This window comes from Delphinus delphis, chromosome 3 (genome assembly GCF_949987515.2).
Source record: "Delphinus delphis chromosome 3, mDelDel1.2, whole genome shotgun sequence".
NCBI lineage: Eukaryota > Metazoa > Chordata > Mammalia > Artiodactyla > Delphinidae > Delphinus > Delphinus delphis.
The window spans coordinates 46,543,752-46,563,343 of record NC_082685.1 but is presented as its reverse complement, the minus strand read 5'-3'; the positions used below and the strand labels follow the sequence as shown (position 1 = coordinate 46,563,343).

The 19,592-nt window shown below is 36.3% G+C and overlaps 2 protein-coding genes across 2 annotated transcripts in view; both read right to left on the bottom strand.

Moving 5' to 3' along the window:
* The window catches only part of LOC132423139 (zinc finger protein 300), a 120,890-nt gene extending 102,283 nt beyond the window's left edge, over positions 1-18,607 (bottom strand). Inside the window, exons 1-3 of the mRNA XM_060008510.2 lie at positions 18,595-18,607; positions 17,090-17,215; positions 15,392-15,487 (exon numbers count right to left, since the gene is read on the bottom strand). The gene's annotated coding sequence lies outside the window, so the exon portion shown is untranslated. The remainder of the gene's footprint in view (positions 1-15,391; positions 15,488-17,089; positions 17,216-18,594) is intronic.
* Positions 4,637-17,198, bottom strand: ZNF300 (zinc finger protein 300). The gene is given in 6 exon segments (XM_060008503.2): positions 4,637-5,442; positions 5,444-6,897; positions 15,392-15,487; positions 15,730-15,856; positions 16,356-16,506; positions 17,090-17,198. Coding segments are annotated over 5 exon segments (1,764 nt in total). The 5' UTR covers positions 16,371-16,506; positions 17,090-17,198; the 3' UTR covers positions 4,637-5,370.
* Positions 18,608-19,592: the final 985 nt, after the last annotated feature.

The following is a 19,592-nucleotide window of genomic DNA, read 5'->3' as shown; positions in this document are numbered from 1 at the left end:
ATGGAAGGGGGGAAAATACTTGCAAATCATTGATCTGGTAAGAAGTTAATATCCAAAATATATAAGGAACTCATACAACTCAATAGCAAAGAAACAATCTGATTATAAAATGGGCAGAGAAATTGAATAGGCATTTTTCCAAAGAAGACATCCAAATGGTCAACAGGTATATGAAAAGGTGCTCAACATCACTAATCATCAGAAAAGAGCAAATCAAAACCATTCTAACCTCATACCTGTTAGAATGGCTATTATCAAAAAGACAGATAACATGTTGGCAACGATGCAGAGAAAGGGGAACCCTATACACTACTGGTATGAATGTAAATCAGCACAGCTATTATGGAAAACATATGGAGGTTTCTAAAAAAGTCCTGCTTGTGGGCATATATATCAAAAGGAAGTGAAATCACTACTTGAAGAGATACCTACACCCCCATGTTCACTGCAGCATTAATCACAATAGTCATTTTTATAACTACATGACAGGACTTCCCTGGTGGCACAGTGGTGAATCTGCCTGCCAATGCAGGGGACACGGGTTCAAGCCCTGGGCCAGGAAGATCCCACATGCCGCGGAGCAACTAAGCCCATGCGCCACAACTATTGAGCCTGCGCTCTAGAGCCCACAAGCCACGAGTACTGAGCCCGTGTGCCTAGAGCCTGTGCTACACGAGAAGCCACCGCAACAAGAAAAGCCACTGCAACAAGGAAGCCCCTGCACCACAACAAAGAGTAGCCCCTGCTCACCGCAACTAGAGAAAGCCCGTGCACAGCCACCAAGACCCAATGCAGCCAAAAATAAATAAATAAATTTATTTTTAAAAACTACATATGACTATATATATATATATATATATATATATATAGTCATATATAAAATTCAGCTATAAAAAATGAAGGAATTCCTGTACAGCACGGTGGCTATAGTTAACAATACTGCATCATATGTTTGCAAGTTGCTAACAGAGTAAATCTTGAAAGTTCTTAGCACAGGAAAAAAACCTGTAGCTATATGAAGTGATGGATGTTAGCTAAATTTACAGTGGCAATCATTTCACAATATATGCATATCATTATGCTGTATACCTTAAACTTATACAATGTTTGTTATATGTCAGTTATATCTCAACTAAACTGGGGAAAAAAAGGAAATCCTGCCGTTTGTGACAACATGGATGGACCCTGAGGGCATTATGGTAAGTAAAGTCAGATAGAGAAATATAAATACTCAATGACCCCACATATATAAAATATGGAAATGCTAAACTCATAGAAATTGAGAGTAGTTTGGTGGCTGCCAGGGGCTGAGGGCCAGGGAAGATGAGATGCTGGTCAAATGGTACACACTTCCAGTTATATAATAAATAAATTCTGGGGATATAATGTATAGTATGGTGACTACAGCTAACAATACTGTATCATATACTTGAAAGTTGCTGAGGGTAAATCTTAAATGATCTCACCACAAAAATAAAATGATAACTATGTGAGGTGATGAAGGTGTTGACTAACCATATTGTGGTAAATGTCACATTATAAATATATATTGCATGTATCAAATTATCACTTTGTACACCTTAAACTTACATAATGCTATGTCAACTATATCTCAATAACTCTAGGGAGAAAAACAAATTTAGGATTATAAGGTTTTTACTTAACATCTTTGGTATGTAATTTTTTATCATACACCTGAAATCTTTGGTTCCTAAAGACATTCATAACTACAGTAGTTCTCCCTTGACCACAGGGGATGTTTCAAGACCTGCAGTGGATGCCTGAAATTGAGCTATGTTTTTTCCTATACATACATCCTATGATAAAGTTTAATTTACAAATTAGGCACAATAAGAGACAATAAATAAAAATTAAACAATTATAACAATATACTGTAATAAAAGTTATCTGAATGTGGCCTCTCTCTCAAAATATCTTCTTGTACAAATTTAATGCCTTTTCCATCTTAACTTAAGCACTTATCATGCACTGTGGCCATAACTTTTGAAGTCTGAGGTGTGACAGCAAAACCAGCATGAATTATTTTTCCATCTTCATAATTTCACAGATTTGTTCTTACCATAGGTCTTAGCAATCTCAGCATACAATTTTTTTCTTTCCTTACTAAGTCAAAAACTTTTACCTTTTCACTTTAAGAAAACATTTCACAGCCTCTCTTTGGCATATCTTAATTGCCAGCATCACTACTATTGTGCTTCATTGCCATTACTAAGTAAAATAAGCGTTACTTGAACACAAGCACTGTGATACCATGACAGTTGATCTGATAAACGAAATTACTACTAAGTGACTTCACAGACAGGATACACTGGACAAAGGGATGATTTATGTCCCAGGGAGTGGGACAGTAAAAGACTTCTTCACACTACTCAGTATGATGTGCAATTTACGAAGTATTTACAGAATTTTCCATTTAATATTTTTAGATGGAGGTTGACAACAGGTAACTGAAAACACAGAAAGCGAAACCGCAGATAGATAAGGGGGGACTACTGTATTTATTTGATCCATTCCTTCATTTTTTTTCTTCTCTCTGTATATGTATCCAATATTATTATCAATACCAGTATTATGAGTAACAGAACACTTACTGAAAAAAACCTTCTTTGCCATTCCTTTATCCTTATGATATATCCCACCAGGAAAAACAGACAAACAGTTTAAAGTTACTTGAAATTAGTTCTCGGTATGGTTAACCACCAATGCTATACATGTTTAGTTTCATTTTGCTAAATTTTTAGGTGTCACTTCATTTTGACTTTGTTTTGTTACTATTTATACTATTTACATGGTTTCAAAGTCAATTATACAAAACCAAGTTACATTCATGAGAGGTCTAAGGGATATCACTATCCTTTCCACCATGTTCAGTCACCTTAGAACAAAACATTTTAATTAATATTTGGGTCTTTCCTTTCAGCATCTGTACTTATATATAAGAAAATATGTCCACTTGTTCCCACCACTACCTGTCTTTCTTAGAAGACAGTGTACTGTAATTCTCTGTGCCTTGTTTTATTTAAGAACATGAATGGAGAGTATAAAAAGACATATCTCATTCCTTTTTAGAGTTGCACAGTCCCCAGTGTGCAGATACACTATATTTAAACATTTTCTATCAATAATCATTCAGGCTGTTTACCATCTTTTTTCTGCTGTGAATAGTACTATGATGAATAAACATAAGTATGCACCTCTTTTTTTTTAAGATTTTTTTTGATGTGGACTATTTTTAAAGTCTTTATTGAATTTGTTACAATATTGCTTCTGTTTTATGTTTTGGGTTTTTTGGCCCTGAGACATGTGAGATCTTAGCTCCCCAACCAAGGATCGAAGCTGCACCCCTGCATTGGAAGGCGAAGTCTTAACCACTGGGCTGCCAAGGAAATCCCAAGCATGCATCTCTTAATATTTCTCCAACATATCTTTAGAAGATTCCTAAAAATGTTTAGAAATTGCATCTGTAATTTTGCTAGATACATCCAAGTTTATTCCAAACTAATCACTTCTTTTAACACAGAAGAAATTTTAATATTAATATAAGCCATTTTATCAATCTTTTCTTCATGCACAGTGTTAAACATTTTTCCCTATCCTAAGGCTATGAAAAGTCTCCTATATAACTACCTGGAAACTTTGTCATTTTGCATTTCCTATTTATATTTAGATTAATTGACCCAGAACAATTTATTAAAAAGATAATTTTTCCCCTTCTGATTACAATACCACTTTTGTCATAAAGTTACTCATATATAATTTTTTCATTTTCAGGCTCTCATTTCATTCATCTATTTTTGTCACTCTTGTGTCAATACTGTATTGCCTACATTACTACAGCTTTGTGGGAAACCTTAGTCTGATCAATTCTCTAACATTTGTTCTTAATGAGTGACTTGCCTATTCTTGTCCCTTAGTATTTCCATATATATATTAGAATGAACTAGATACAGATATAGATATATCACAATTTGTATATGTTTGCAAAATAAAATAAATGAAAAGTAATTGAGGTCTCTTTAACATAGCATGAATTATATCACCAGACACAAAGGCAGTGAAATGGACAAAGGAGAGGACAGGAAATCTGAGATCAGAAGCAGTGTGTCTTAAATGCAAATCAAATTTAAATGTGTGCACACTGGAATTAGTAGCCTATTTCAAGAGAAGAGAGAGGGATAAACAGGACAAATATTAGCTAAGAATGTGCTGTCTGCAGATTTAGAGAACAAATGTATGGAAACCAAGGGCGGAAAACCGTGGTGGGGTGGGGATGGTGGTGTGCTGCATTGGGCGATTGGGATTGACATGTATACACTGATGTGTATAAAATTGATGTCTAATAAGAACCTGCAGTATAAAAAAACAAAAAAAAAACAACTAATATTAAACTTTCTTTGGGTTATTTGTATGTAAATATGTTAATATAAATGTTTCAGACATTACATGAAATTTCTAAAAATCTTATATGTTCTGGTATAATGTTATAAGTCATAATTCTAGTTATTACTTTAAAATGTATATCAGAAGTAACTAAAAAAAAAAACATGTGCTGTCTGCCAGGATTTCACATACAGATGAGCAAACAGACACTGAGGGTTAAAAAGGTCTTCATAGATGTCACACAATCTATTAATAAGGGAACAAGGGTTAAAACTCATGGCCATCTGACTTTAGAACCAATGTCTTTCCACCACACCAAGCTCCTAGAAGGGTGGGGTAAAAGGGAGAAATGAGCAAGCAGTGTCAATTCCAAGGTCCTGGGTCCATCCACAGACACAAATCAACTTATATTATCAAAATTAAAAAACACAAAAAGACCACATTTATTGAACCTTTTCAACCCATCTTTCCATCATTGTATAAGAAGAATTTTACATATACTTTTAGGGTCTGATGGTCAAGTCCCCTCCCCTTAGTGCAGTTTCTAGGTCTTGGCACTTTTTGACTCATGCTTTCTTCATGTCCTCTTTGGGGAATTACTGCATGGCCGCAATTACGAGAGGCTAACATTAACAATATTACCACATGCCTAACTTATTATGTAGTATAATCAGGAACATGTAACTTCAAAATAGACTATATGTAATTTGTTCTGTTATGCTAATCATTCAGTTCCAAATCTTAAAAGTTTAACATGCCAAAGTGAAAATTTATATAAACAAAACTTTTTTCTCTTGTGTTATCTTTGATAAAAAAATTAATTACATTAGAAATAGGATTCCATTTGTAAAATAGTACCAACAAAGATGCCTAGAAACACATTAAATCTGTGAGTTTTGTTGTACTTATTAAGGCTTGAACAGATACTGAAGGCTTTTCTATGCTTAGTCCATTCTTATGATTTCACCACTATATGAATTCTCTGATGTACAGTGAGTTGTGATTTCTGGATGAAGGCTTTTCCACATACAGCACATTGATAAGGTTTCTCCCCAGTATGAATTCTCTGATGTACAACAAGGTCTGACTTCTGGGAAAAGGCTTTTCCACATTCAACACATATAAAAGGTTTCTCTCCTGTATGAATCCGCTGATGTCCTGGGAGGTGAGACTTTTGAGAGAAAGCTTTCCCACATTCAGTACAAACATAAGGTTTTTCTCCTGTGTGAATCCTCTGATGTCCAATGAGATGTGACTGCTGACAGAAGGCTTTTCCACATTCACTGCATTTATAGGGCTTTTCTCCAGTATGCGTTCTCTGATGTATAATGAGCTGTGACTTCCGGGAGAAGGTCTTCCCACATGCAGTACATTCATAAGGTTTCTCCCCGGTATGAATTATCTGATGTATAATGAGTTCTGACTTTCTGCTGAAGGCTTCCTCACACTGAGCACATTTGTAGGGTTTCTCCCCTGTGTGAATCCTTTTATGTATGATGAGGTGGGACTTCTCACAGAAGGCTTTTCCACATTCAGTACACTCATAGGGCTTCTCTCCAGTATGAGCTCTATGATGTATAATCAGTTGTGACTTCTGGGAGAAGGCCTTCCTACACTGATTACATTTATATGGCTTTTCACCAGTATGTATTCTCTGATGTATAATGAGGGGTGATTTCTGGGAGAAGGCTTTCCCACAGTCACTACATTCATATGGTTTTTCACCAGAATGAACTCTCTGATGGATAATGAGGGATGATTTTTGAGAGAAGGCTTTTCCACATTCAGAACATTCATAAGGTTTCTCCCCGGTATGTGTCCTCTGATGTACGATGAGATGTGATTTCTCACTGAAGGCTTTCCCACAAGCACTACAACCATAAGGTTTCTCTCCAGTATGAATTCTTTGATGTATAATGAGCTGTGACTTCTTGAGAAAAGATTTTCCACATTCAATACATACACAGATCTTCTTCCCAGTTTCAACATTCACATATTGAATAAGAGATTGTTTATCGCTGATGATTTTTCCATACTGACTACCTGCACAGTGTTTCACTCTATTATGAATTTTTTCATGCTTAGAATAGGAAGAACTAGGTGTTCTCCCACATCCAAAATTCTCATCTGTGTTTTTTCTTGCATAACCCCTATTACAACTGAATAGGTTTACAGTAGGTTCCAAGCTCTTTTCAAATGAATCACACTTATACAGTCTTTGTCTTGAAGTATCTAGGTCTGTGCAGTTATGAAATATTTTTCCAAATGCATTATATGTATAGTGTGACTCTTCAATAACTGTTTTGTTGTTGATGATTGTGACTTGCCTGAGAAGTCTGTCTTGATTTTCCTGATCTCTCTCCAGCTGGTCGCCTTGCCAGACCTTTAAAATGGAGTACAATGAATGATCCCTTGTGACACTTTCCAGTATGTCCTTATGAAAGTAAACATCTCCAAGTGTATCCAATTGATGTGTGTCAAGTCTAGTCTCCCTGTCTGAAAGAATAAAATTGTAGAGATAAAATCAAACAGATACAAAGATTGAGTAGAGGACAGAAGAGGTGAAACAAATGGATGATCCAGGATGGTCCATGAAGACAGAGAACTGGGCGGGCAACAGCCCATTTAAAACACAACAAAACATGTAAATTTATTGAGTGAGTAACTAAAGATAATACTTCTGATAATGGTGGCATGAGGTAGTCATGGACTTCCCCTCCTCAGAAAACAAGTATAAAACTGAATAAAATAATTTTAAAAACAACCAATTCAGGGCACTGGAAAACTACCAAACGCAGGCCACAAGGTGAAAAGTGTTTACTTGTCAAAAACTTCTACTTCATTAGGTAAGATAAGAATGGGGAGTTTGTGGCATTCTTTCCTAAGGTTTTCCTGTCTTGCACCCCTAGTTTATGGGGCATTGAGAGATAAGACAAATCCACAGGATACAGTTTTATGCTGATAGTAGAGCAGCTAGGAATTTAACAAGGAGAATTTGTACGTAAAAGAATCATAGAAAGGTTGAGATAATGAACTTGCCATACATTCCTACCTGACTGCTAAAATATTTGTGAAAAGAGACCCTAGTGAGCCCAGCAGTGATTGAAAGGCTGGGGAAACTTGCAGATTTCCTATGCTTTTAAAGTGTTCTGAGACATGCACAATCCAGGTGGCAAAGAGTAAAAGTCATACTGGCTTTAGGTGTCTAATAAACCTGTCCAAATCATTAGTTCACATCTATAGCCAGGCTTAATCAAACAAACAAAACTAAGCAGAGATATTAGTGATGACACTCCACAGGACAGAAAGATGTCACAGTTTAAGCCCAAGCAAGTGCCTCTAAAACAAAAACTCTCAGAAGGAACAAAAGGATCCAAAGACGCTATAACGTACTGTCTACAATGTAGAGTTTTCAACCAAAAATTACTACACATATAAGGAAAAAAATGTGACCTACACTAAGGAACAAAATCAGTCAATAGAAACTGACTCCAAATGGGTGCAAATGTTGAATTTAGCAAAGACTTTAAAGAAGCTATTATAAACATATTCAAAAAACTAAGGGAAAATATTCTAAGGAACAAGTGAATAAACTGACAATTTCAAAAGAGGAAAGAAGAATATAAAAGAACCAGTTTGACTATAAGAGGCAGGAAGAAGAATTTTTGAGAGTAATGGAACTTTTCTGTATCATGATTGTGGTGGCAATTAACTTACTCTATGCCTTTTTCAAAATGTAAAGAAAGAGTAACATTTATTTTATGTAAATTAAAAAATAAAAGAACCAAATGAAAATTCTAAAGTTGAAATGAAGGTTTCACCAGATGGGCTCATTAGTGGATTTGAGATAGCAGAAGGCAAAATCAGAATCAGTAAACTTGAAGAAATATCACTAGAAATTATTCAGCCCAAAGAACAAAAAGAAAAATTATTTAAAAAATAGAATCTCAAGATCTGTGGAGCAGTTAGGCATTCCAGTATACGTGTAATTGGAGTTTAGAAAGGGGTGGGGGGGAGAGCCAAAAGAAATCTGGAGAAATGTCTTTAAAATTACCAAATTCGGTGGAAAACATTAGTTTGCACATAGAAGAAGCTCAACAGACCACAGGAAGGATAGCAATACAACCAGCCAAATCAGAATTAAACTGCTGAAAAATAAAGGCAAAAAGAAAAATGTTCAAAGCAGCAGGAAAAAAATGACACATCATGTATCAAAGAATAACAGTACTGTTGGCTGAATTTTCAACACACACACACACACACACACACAAAAACTGAGGTCAGGAAATACTGGAATGACACACAGTCAAAATACTAAAAGAAAGCAACCTGTCAACCAAGAATTCTACATTCAGTGAAACTTTAATAATGGGAAAATGAAAACATTTCCAGATAAACAAAAAAAGTTACCAACAGAACTGATCTATAAGAAATACTAAAGAAAGTTTTTCCTGCTGAACAAATAATACCAGATGATAACTCAAATCTACAAGACAACAGAAAAATTTTAAACTATTTGGGTAAATATAAAGGATTTAAATATGTATAATTTTAAAAATATTTCCTTCTAATTTCTTCAAAAGACTTTTTAAAGCAAAAACAGTAACACTATACTGTCAAAGTTACGACAAATACAAACGTAACATACATGACTAAAAGAACAAAACAGCACAAGGTGGTTCAGGAGGGCAGAAAATGGAGCTATGCTAGTGCAAGTTTCTATAATTTGTGAGAGAAAAAAAAGCAGTATCAACATAAGGTGGGTTATAAGAAAATAAATATATTGTAATCCCTATAGCAACATCACACACACACACACACACACACACAACTACCAACTAAAAAATAAACAGGGGAATGAAAATGGTCTATTAAGGACTTCCCTGGTGGCACAGTGGTTAAGAATCCACCTGCCAATGGAGGGGACACGGGTTTGAGCCCTGGTCTGGGAAGATCCCACATGCCGCGGAGCGACTAAGTCCATGCACCACAACTACTGAGCCTGTGCTCTAGAGCCCGCGAGCCACAAGTACTGAGCCTACGTGCTGCAACTACTGAAGCCCGTGCGCCTAGAGCCCATGCTCCTCGACAAGAGAAGCCACCACAGTGAGAAATCCACCCACCGCAACAAAGAGTAGCCCTCACTCACAACAACTAGAGAAAGCCTGTGCGGAGCAACAAAGACCCAGCGCAGCCAAAAATAAATTTTAAAAAATAATAATTAACAAATAAATAAAATTCAAGTCATATTTTAAAAATATATTTAAAAAAAAAAAGCAAAGAAAATCAGTAAATATCAATGAACTTGACTTAACTGACATCTACAGATACCCCATCCAACAACAGAACACACATTCATTTCAAGAACACATTAATCAAACATCAGAATAGACTATATACTGGGCTTCAAAACAAGCTGCAATAATTTTATAAGGATGGAAATCATACAGAGTATATTTTCCAACCATAATGGAACTAAATTAGAAATAAATAACAAAAAGAAATATCAGAAATCTCCCCAAATATTTGGGAATTAAATAACATATCTGTAAATAAACTATGTGTCAAAAAGTCCAAAGAGAAATTAGACAATAACTTGAATTGAATGAAGATGAAAACACAAAATATCAAAAATTGTGGGACACAGCTTCATGCTTAGAGGACAAATTATATGCAGGTAATCCTCATTTTGCAAGATTTCAACAAGCACGAAATTTAGTTACCACAGTTTAGTTAAATAACACCAGTCTGCCAACAACATAGTTCACACTTTAATGACCACAGTATGTCTAACAGCATACAGTACAAACTTCACTGCTAGCTCTTCAGTCCATAAATCACTAAATAAATAACAGATACACATCATGATCAGTACCCAATCATTTCACTTCTTTCAAAGTCTGTTGGTGACTATTAACTTCACATCTGTTGTCCAATATATATACAGACAGCAAAGTGTGTAGTTTGTTTCTTCCTTGGGTCCCATTGATAAACCCACGTGACATTATCCAAATTACCCTAATCATCCAAAAATGCGTAACTGAAAGAGGGAACTGACCAACAAAGATGTAAATGCAGCAAAGAAACAACACATAACAACACTGGATGTGATTAGAAAATAGCTGACCATGTTGGCATTGCCACTATTTATGAGACTTTAGATATGCAGCCAGAGGAACTTAGTGAAGGCAAACTTATCAACATAAATTTCTGGGTTGTGATGGAAAGGATAAAAATATTTCAAAGAAAGTGATGCCTAAATTTTCACATTACCTTTGACATATTTCACAACACTGAAAGCACAAAGGAGAAAATGTTGGAAGCTGACCCAACCTTAGAAAGTAATATGACAATTCACTAAGGCACAGAGAACATGTTAACTCCTTATCATAAGTTATACAATTATAAGAAGGCAAGCACTGTTCAAACCACTCTACATAGAGTTTTTTAAAAGAAATAAAAGACATTTTCAATGCTTCCAATGTTTTAAATTGCAGGGTAGTAAATAAGTATTAGTTTTACTACATTTTCATCTCTATAAACAGTTATAACCAACAGCAAGATAGCATTTTTTTTCAATTTTTTTTTTTTTTGATGTGGACCATTTTTTTTTTAAGTCTTTACTGAATTTGTTATAATACTGCTTCTGTTTTATGTTTTGGTTTTTTGGCCACAAGGCATGTGGGATCTTAGCTCCCCAACCAGGGATCGAACCTGTACCCCCTGCATTGGAAGGCAAAGTCTTAACCACTAGACCACCAGGGAAGTCCCCAAGATAACTTTTAATGTTTTGACGAAAAATGTTTAAAGGTCAAAATCAATTACAATTTTTCCCGTCGATTATAAAAATTACTTGGCAAAGTTCTGGCTTCCATGGTAATTTTTATGGCCCCTCACTACCATACAAAGTAAGGACTATCTATATTTAAATGTTCATACTAGAAAACAATAAAGGTTTCAAATTAATGATCTAAGCTTCTACCTTAAGAAGCTAGAAAAAGAGCAAATTAAACCTAAAATAAATAGAAGACAGGAAACAATAAAGAGCAGAGTGGAAATCAATAGAAGATAGACAAACAAGAAAAATAAATGAAATCAAAACCTGATTATTTGAAAAAAATTAATGAAATTGTTATGTTTTAGCTAGTGATGAGGAAAGAAGAAAACAAAGTATCAGTGTCAGGAATGAAAGACAGAACATCTCTAGAGATCCTATAGACATAAAAGAACAAAAAGGGAATATTATGAAAAACATTTATACCAATAAATATGACAATTTAGATGAACTGGAAAAATTCCTTGGGAAAAAAAACAACCTACCAAAACTGACTCAAGAAAAAGTAAATAATCTACATAGATCCACATCAAGGAAAGAAACTTAATAAATAAAAATCTTCCCACAAAGAAATGTCCATATCTAGACTGGTAAATTCTATCACTGTAATATACCATAACCATGAATGTATCAGTTTTTCTCAGTCTGTGAGTCCTTCTAGCAAATCAGCAGAACTGAAGGTGGTCTTGCAGACCCCCAATACAACTACTAAGCCAAATCCAGCAGCATATAAAAAGAATTATACACCATCACCAAGTGGAACTTATCCAGAAATATAAGGTTGGTTTGTTGTCCAAAAATCTATTAATTAAAATTCATTAACACATCACATAAATAGATCATTTCAACAGATGCAGAAAGAACATTTGTCAAAATGCAACACATTTTCATGATAAAAACACTCACCAAACTAGGAATAGAAAGGAACTTCCACAACCTGCAAAGGGCATGACAACCTACAGCTAACATAACTTAACGGTAAAAGACTGGATTTTTCCCATAAGATCAGGAACAAGACAAGGATGTCCACTCTCCATTCTATTCAACATTGTACTAGAGGTTCTAGCCAGGGTAGTTAACCAAGAAAAGAAATAAAAAGTATCCAATGTGTAAAGGGATATTTAAAACGATCTCTATTTACAGATGACAAATTCATTTATATGGAAAATCCTAAAGAATTAGCTAAAAACTATTAGAACCAGTAAACTTTGTGAGTTTGCAGGATCCCAGACCAATATTCAAAAATCAATTGCATTTCTATGCACTTGCAATGGACAATCCAAAAATAAAGTTAATGAAACAATTTCATTTACAATAGTATCAAATAGAATAAAATACTAAGAAGTATGTTTAACAAAGATGTACACAACTTATACTCTGAAAACTATAAAACATTGCTGAAAGAAGTTAAAGAGGATCTAAATAGATGGAAAAACATTTCATGTTCCAGGAATCAGAAGACTTAATACTGTTAACATGGCAATACTCCTCAAATCGATCTACAAATCCAACCAATCCCTTTCAGAATCTGAAGACGTTTATTTGTGGAAACTGATACTCTGATTCTAAAATTCATATGGACCGAGAAGAGCCAAAACAATGCTGAAAAAGAAAAACAATGTTGGAAGAATACTTCCCAATTTCAAAACTTACCACAAACAACAGTAATCAAGAGAGTGTGATATTGGCTTTAGAACAGATATATAGATCAACAGAATAGTATAGACAGTCCAGAAATAAACCCTTTCATTTATGGCCAACTGATTTTTGGCAAGGGTACCAAGACCATTCAATGGGAAAAGGAGAGTCTTTTCAATAAATGGTGCTGGGACAACTGGATTACCACAGGCAAAAGAATGAAGTTGGACCCTTACCCCACACCATATGCAAAAATTAACTCAAAATATCAGATCAAAGACCTAAATGTGAGAGCTAAAAGTACAAAACTCTCAGGAAAAAAACATAGGGGTAAATCTTCATGACACTGGATTTGGTAATGGATTCTTGGATATGACACCAAAGCACAAACGACAAAAAAAAATAGATAAACTATACTTCATCAAAATTAAAAACTCTTGGGACTTCCGTGGTTGCACAGTGGTTAAGAATCTGCCTGCCAGTGCAGGGGACATGGGTTCGATCTCTGGTCCAGGAAGATCTCACATGCCGCAGGGAAACTAAGCCCATGCACCACAACTACTGAGCCCACATGCTGCAACTACTGAAGCCTGGGCACCTAGAGCCTGTGCTCCGCAAGGAGAGAAGCCACCACAATGAGAAGCCTGCGCATCACAACCAAGAGTAGCCCCCGCTCGCCACAACTACAGAAAGCCCGTGCTCAGCAATGAAGACCCAATGCAGCCAAAAATTTTTAAAAATTTTAAAAAAAGAGTTAAAAACTCTTCAATGTGTGCTTCAATGACACAATCAAGAAAGTAAAAAGAAAACATGGGAGGAAGTATGTGCAAATCATTTATCTGATAAGAGATTTATATCAAATAAGAATTCTATACAAAGAATTATATCTATATAACAAACTTTACATGGAAGTTCTATATAGGAACTTTATATAAAGAGCTCTTATAATTCAATAATAAAAGACAAATAACTCAATTCAAAAATGGATGGGGGGCAAGATAGGGATAGGGGATTAAGAGATACAAACTACTATGTATAAAATAAATAAACAAGGATATATTGTACAGCACAGGAAAATATAGCCATTATTTTGTAATAACTTTAAATGGAGTATAATCTATTAAAATGTTGAATCACTATGTTGTACACTTGAAACTAAGATAATATTGTAAGTTAACTATACTTCAAAAAAAAAGGACAAGTGATCTGAATAGACATTTCTCCAAAGAACATAAATAAATGGCCAATAAGCACATGAAAAAATGCTCAACCTAATTAGTCTTCAGGGACCGTTTTGGTTCAACATACAGTTGCTATATTACCCAGCAATTCTACTCCTAGGTACACACCAAAGGAAAAAAAAAGATATGTCTATACAAAAACTTGTACATGAATTTTAATAGTAGCATTATTCATGTAGCTAAAAGGTGGAAACAAGCCAAATATCCAACAACTGATGAATGGATTAACAAAATGTAGTATATCAATACAATGTAATATTATTCAGCCAAAAAAGGAATGAAGTACTGATACATGCTAAAATGTGGATGAACCTTGAAAACATTATGAAAGAAGTCAGTCACAAAGGACCACATATTATATGAATACATTTATATGAAATATCAAGAATGAGGCAAATCAATACAGACAGAAAGCAGATTAGTGATTGCTTAGGGCTGGGGAGATGGGAAGAAGGGGTGTGATAGCTAAAGGGTATAGGGTTTCTTTTGGAGGTGATAAAACTGTCTTAAAATAGACTGTGGTGACAGTTGCACAAATCCTAAAAACCACTGCTGACTTTAAATGGGTGAACTGTATGGCATATGAATTATATCTCAAAGCTGCTTAAAAAAAATAATAACAGAAAATTTCAGGGTACATAGCTGTAGTCACAATATGTAACCAACTTTATATTCCACTATTCCCCAATAAATATCTTTTATTTAAAGTCAAGTAAGCCTAGAAAATTTCTATCAGATAAGCCATGTTGATTTCTAACTCCAAGGATTTGTACATGTCCTTTCCTAGAGCTTGCCCTCACCTTCCTCCTTCTGCCTAAGCCACACTTCAGATATGCTTCAAAGTAGCTGGTTCATGCTTTGAAGAATGCCTTCTTAAATTATGCCACATCTCTTTAGTCTATAATTTTCACTGAACCCCTGAAGCAGTAACTATATTGGACATGCAATTTTATATAGCTGTAAATCTTGATGTCTTGTCTTTCTATGTATAACCTATGTTCCTGAAAAGCATTTGCCTTCTATTGTCTTTGACTCTTTTAGAAAGGTACTAAAGATATGATTGTTGAGTGGATCAATAAGAAATTTCTCTTCTGTACATGGCTCACTACTACTGAATTAACTAGTTGTCGAATACCTACTACACGCACAGCACAGGAGCAAGAAGGAATAGGAGTCATCAATCTGGGTGGAAATGTAAGTCTTAGTTGCCAACCAATTAAAAACAAAAACAAACTGATATTTCACTTCCTTTGTCTTCCATCTGCCAGATTTTCACCTGGATAGATCCAATTTGATATGTCTCTCTTCATAATCCATGGCTCTTCTCCTTGTTCCAACTTAGATATGACACCTGGTTTGGAAACTGGATACCCTATGATAAAAAAAAATTGAGGAATTGAGTTGACTACACTGAAGAAAGAAGAAAAGATACAGTTTTAGGAGCCCTACAATGAAGTTGTCCAGCTGGCCCTCAGAACAGTAATGACCTTCCACTGGAGAGAAGAAAGAGAGCAAAAAGTCACAAGTAGGTCAAGAACCCACCCAACTCAATCAAATTCCAGTGAGAGGCACTGGATTGGCTAACTCTGAGTTATGTTGGGAAGCCATCCTTACCCACTGAGACCAGGTGGCTGTAGTTCTCCAGCATTACATCCCTGTACAGGGTCCTCTGAGCAGGGTCCAGTTGCTGCCACTCCTCCTGGGTGAAATCTATAGCCACATCCTCGAATGACACTGGACCCTGTAATAGCATGCTCCTGTTCAATCTGAATTGATCATTCTCATCATTTTTACCATAGCATACAAAACTACATTCCCAGTTCTACATTATGCCTATTGAGAAAAATGATGTAAAGATCTATCTTCAGCAAAAAGAGTCAAACACAGCAAGAGAACAGGAAAGTAAAAGAGACCTAATCACAAATGGAAATTTAATCAAGGCAGCATCCACTTCAAGTAAGTGGATTATTCAACAAATGGTACATGAAAATGCAAATCATGCATATGATATTCTCTAACTTTCCACTGTGTCTTCTCGAAATTTATATATAACAAATATATATATATGAACTATAGTTTAATAGTGGTTTCAAAATATATAATCTGCATATTACATAGTAACTCTTTTCAAGTCTTTATCTTTCGTTCCCTCTACATTTTCCCTAATCCTAATTTTTGACTTTCCACTCTTTTCTATTTCATTGTATGGAAATCAAGTACAAAGTAAGCAAGCAACTCACCTGAGACTTGGTCATCTTCTGCTTCTCTTCCAAAAGGGAAAAGGTCTGAGGAATCAGGACTAGGAGATAGAATGGAGCCTCCTGGAGCCAGAACTGACATTCACCAGTCTAGAAACACTACCACCAAAAGTCACGTGGATAACAGGCCACCCTGTAGAAGAAGGTCATTTGGTCCTACGGAAGAGTCCTTACCGAACCACCATGTGAAGGAAGCCCTCTTGTGATTATAATATGATCACATAGAACTTGGACAAGGTGTATTTTTAATTGGATGAATGCTGATATGTTTTCTGTTGACTTACTAACACCTTATTGTTCCCCTTTGGACCAACAATTATATTTGTTATTCTATATGCAGAACTACCATAAGACAATAATCATGGATATATATGTAAAGATTTAACTGAAGATGGAGCAGATCCCTAGCAATAAGAATGGGAATGACAAAGTAGAAAACTGCTTCTGTTTAGGGAATATGCATTCCCATATTTCCTAAACAGAAGCAGCCAGTAAAATCCTAAGAGCTCTTTCATGTTTTCCCCTAACTTGGCAAATTCTCTTGCCAAGTCAGTATTCATGGATTAAAACTGTCGATTTTGTTAATTTTAAGATGTTTTCTGTTTAAATTTTTATTGCTAATTTTTAATAGTGCAGTTTTTATATTAAAAAATATATAGTTATAGGTTGGAACTACTGTTAAACATGAACATACCACAGTGCAGCAAGATAGTTACCTGGTAATCTTCTCAGTCCCAGGATGGGTCATGCAGACATGGGCTGAACTCATTTAGAGGAAGTGAGTCCTCTCATGATAGGAAGACTGTTTCATATAGGGTATCCCAGGCTTTGTCAAAATAAATCTGGAAGAAAACAATCAAACAGTCATGCTCATCTCTGAACGCCCAGCTCTGCAACAAGTAAACAGCAGGCATTTAATAAATGTTTGTTGAACAGAATGTAGAAGGACTGCAATAAACTGAGGAAGAGGCAGGGCTGAAATCAAATCTTACATGAGAAAGAGAAAAAGCAGCCCTTCCTATCTGAGAACTGGCCTGGCACTCATAACTCTCCTATTTAACACGAACAATTACAAGAAACACTTACATCAGACAGGCCACTCCCTGACCAGGACAGATCTAGACAAAAACAACATCTCTCTTAAATCATACCTGAACACAGACAAAACATCAACATTCTCCAATTCACAAAATACCAAACATCCCCCTCTCCCAACTAACATGAAGGATTGCTACTTTTTTACCTATCACACCTTTAGCTTCAACCTAGTCATTCTTCTCTCTAGATAAGATTAAAATTTCCACTCACTGAATTACCCCACTTCCTGACAACATCCAATTCAGAGCTAGGCCCGTTCCCTACACCCTCCTCAAAATCACCTAACACAAGGCCAAATCCTATAACAAGTGTTTTCTAACACCCTCTTATCGAGACACCCTTAACGCTCCCCACTGTGTACGTGTTCCTAACTAGATGCAAGAGCAATAAACCCAACTTATTCAACTACAGGGTGTTCCTGGTAGTTTTTGGCTCGACGGAATTGACAGTAATAATCCTGTCCCTTTAGATTTGTTTGGTCTTACATTCAAAGGATGTTTTCTTCTGTGATGATATGAATGATGGAAAGAGATGATGGCTTGAAAAAAACATCTGAGGAGGGGCTTCACCTTGAGAGTAGCCTCTGACCTACACAGACTGTAAAGTGAGGCATTTCCCAGTAAACTGGGACTAACCTGTATCAGCTCTGGGCCCCATTAATAACCTCTAAAAATCACTGAATCACCAGGTGCAGAAATCAGAAATCTCAAAGAGCACCTCCACCCCCACTCCCATCACAGCACTGGCCATATAGGTCCACAAATCACGGGCCACACGGATACCCCATCAGCGCACAGGTCCGCCGTTCCTGACCCACAAATAACACAGCTCTCCCTATGACTGATCCACATACATACCCAACACTCATACTAGAGACTCCCCACCACTGACCCCATAGACCTTCAATTACTGACCCTCATGGACCGCCGTCCCAATAACAATTTCAGTCTTCCTCAGGTCTCAACCCATAAATCCCCCTTCTGACCCCCAGCTCGATTATCAGGTCCCAAAACGCCTGCCTCAGCTTATCCCAGTACGGATGTCACATTCATAGCGGCGAACTCTCCCGCTTCCTGTCTGGGTGAGCAAAGCACGAGGCTCCCGGGCCTTCGCTGTTCCGTACCGGGCATTTTGGCCGCTCCACACCCTGAGTGGCTTTGTTCAGGAGGCAATATGGCCGCCCCCAAGCGCTGTGTCTCAGTGGGAGCCGCCATCTTGAAAGGCCGGCCAGTTCCGTACAAGCAGAGGAATTCAGTTTATTCGGAACCTGAGGCTGGGCTGTACCACCGCGGCAGCGAGGGGAGGGGGAAAAGATGACAAAAAGGAGAATTATACAAATGCGTAAGGTAGAAGCTACTGCAGACTTTACAGGATTGGGGAAGAACTGCAGTAGGGCAGTACTTTACTGGAAGACTGTAACTGGTGTAAGAGGAATTTGGAATGGTGCAATCCTTTCGTAGGAGAGTCTACTGAAAAGGTCTGCTAAATGGTCCAGGAGATTCCAGTGTGGGAGAGGGGCAAAAGTGATGGAAAACTTGGGCAGCAGAGAGGGGCATGAACAGTTACTTATGCTAATTATTATAGGAAATCCTCCTAGGGGAAATTACAATTATGGTAATAAATCGCAGGGGACGATTGACGAAAAAAAGGAAAACTGATGGATAAACAACAAGGTCCTACTGTATAGCACGGGGAACTATAGTCAATATCCTTTAATAAACCATAATGGAAAAGAATAGGAAAAAGAGTATGTGTGTATATATATATATGCATAACTGAATCACTTTGCTGCTTTCCTGTAAGGTACAAACTAACACAATATTACTTCAATAAAATTATTTTTTTAAAAAAAGAAAATTGAGACAGGGAAGAGGAGACTGAAACACAAAATAAAGGAGAAACTGAGGAAAAGAGAAAGGAAGCCTAAGGGACAAAAAGACCTAAGGCATAAGAACAGAGAGTGGAGACTAGAGGACAAAAGGGGGGGAGAATGAGAGACTGAGAGTGAGAGACTGAGGACAGAGGCAAAGGAGAATGAAGGAGAAGGGGGGATTGACAGATAGAAAAAAGGAGAAATGAAAGAAGACTGAGGTGGAATGACCCACCATAAAGTTTTGTCTG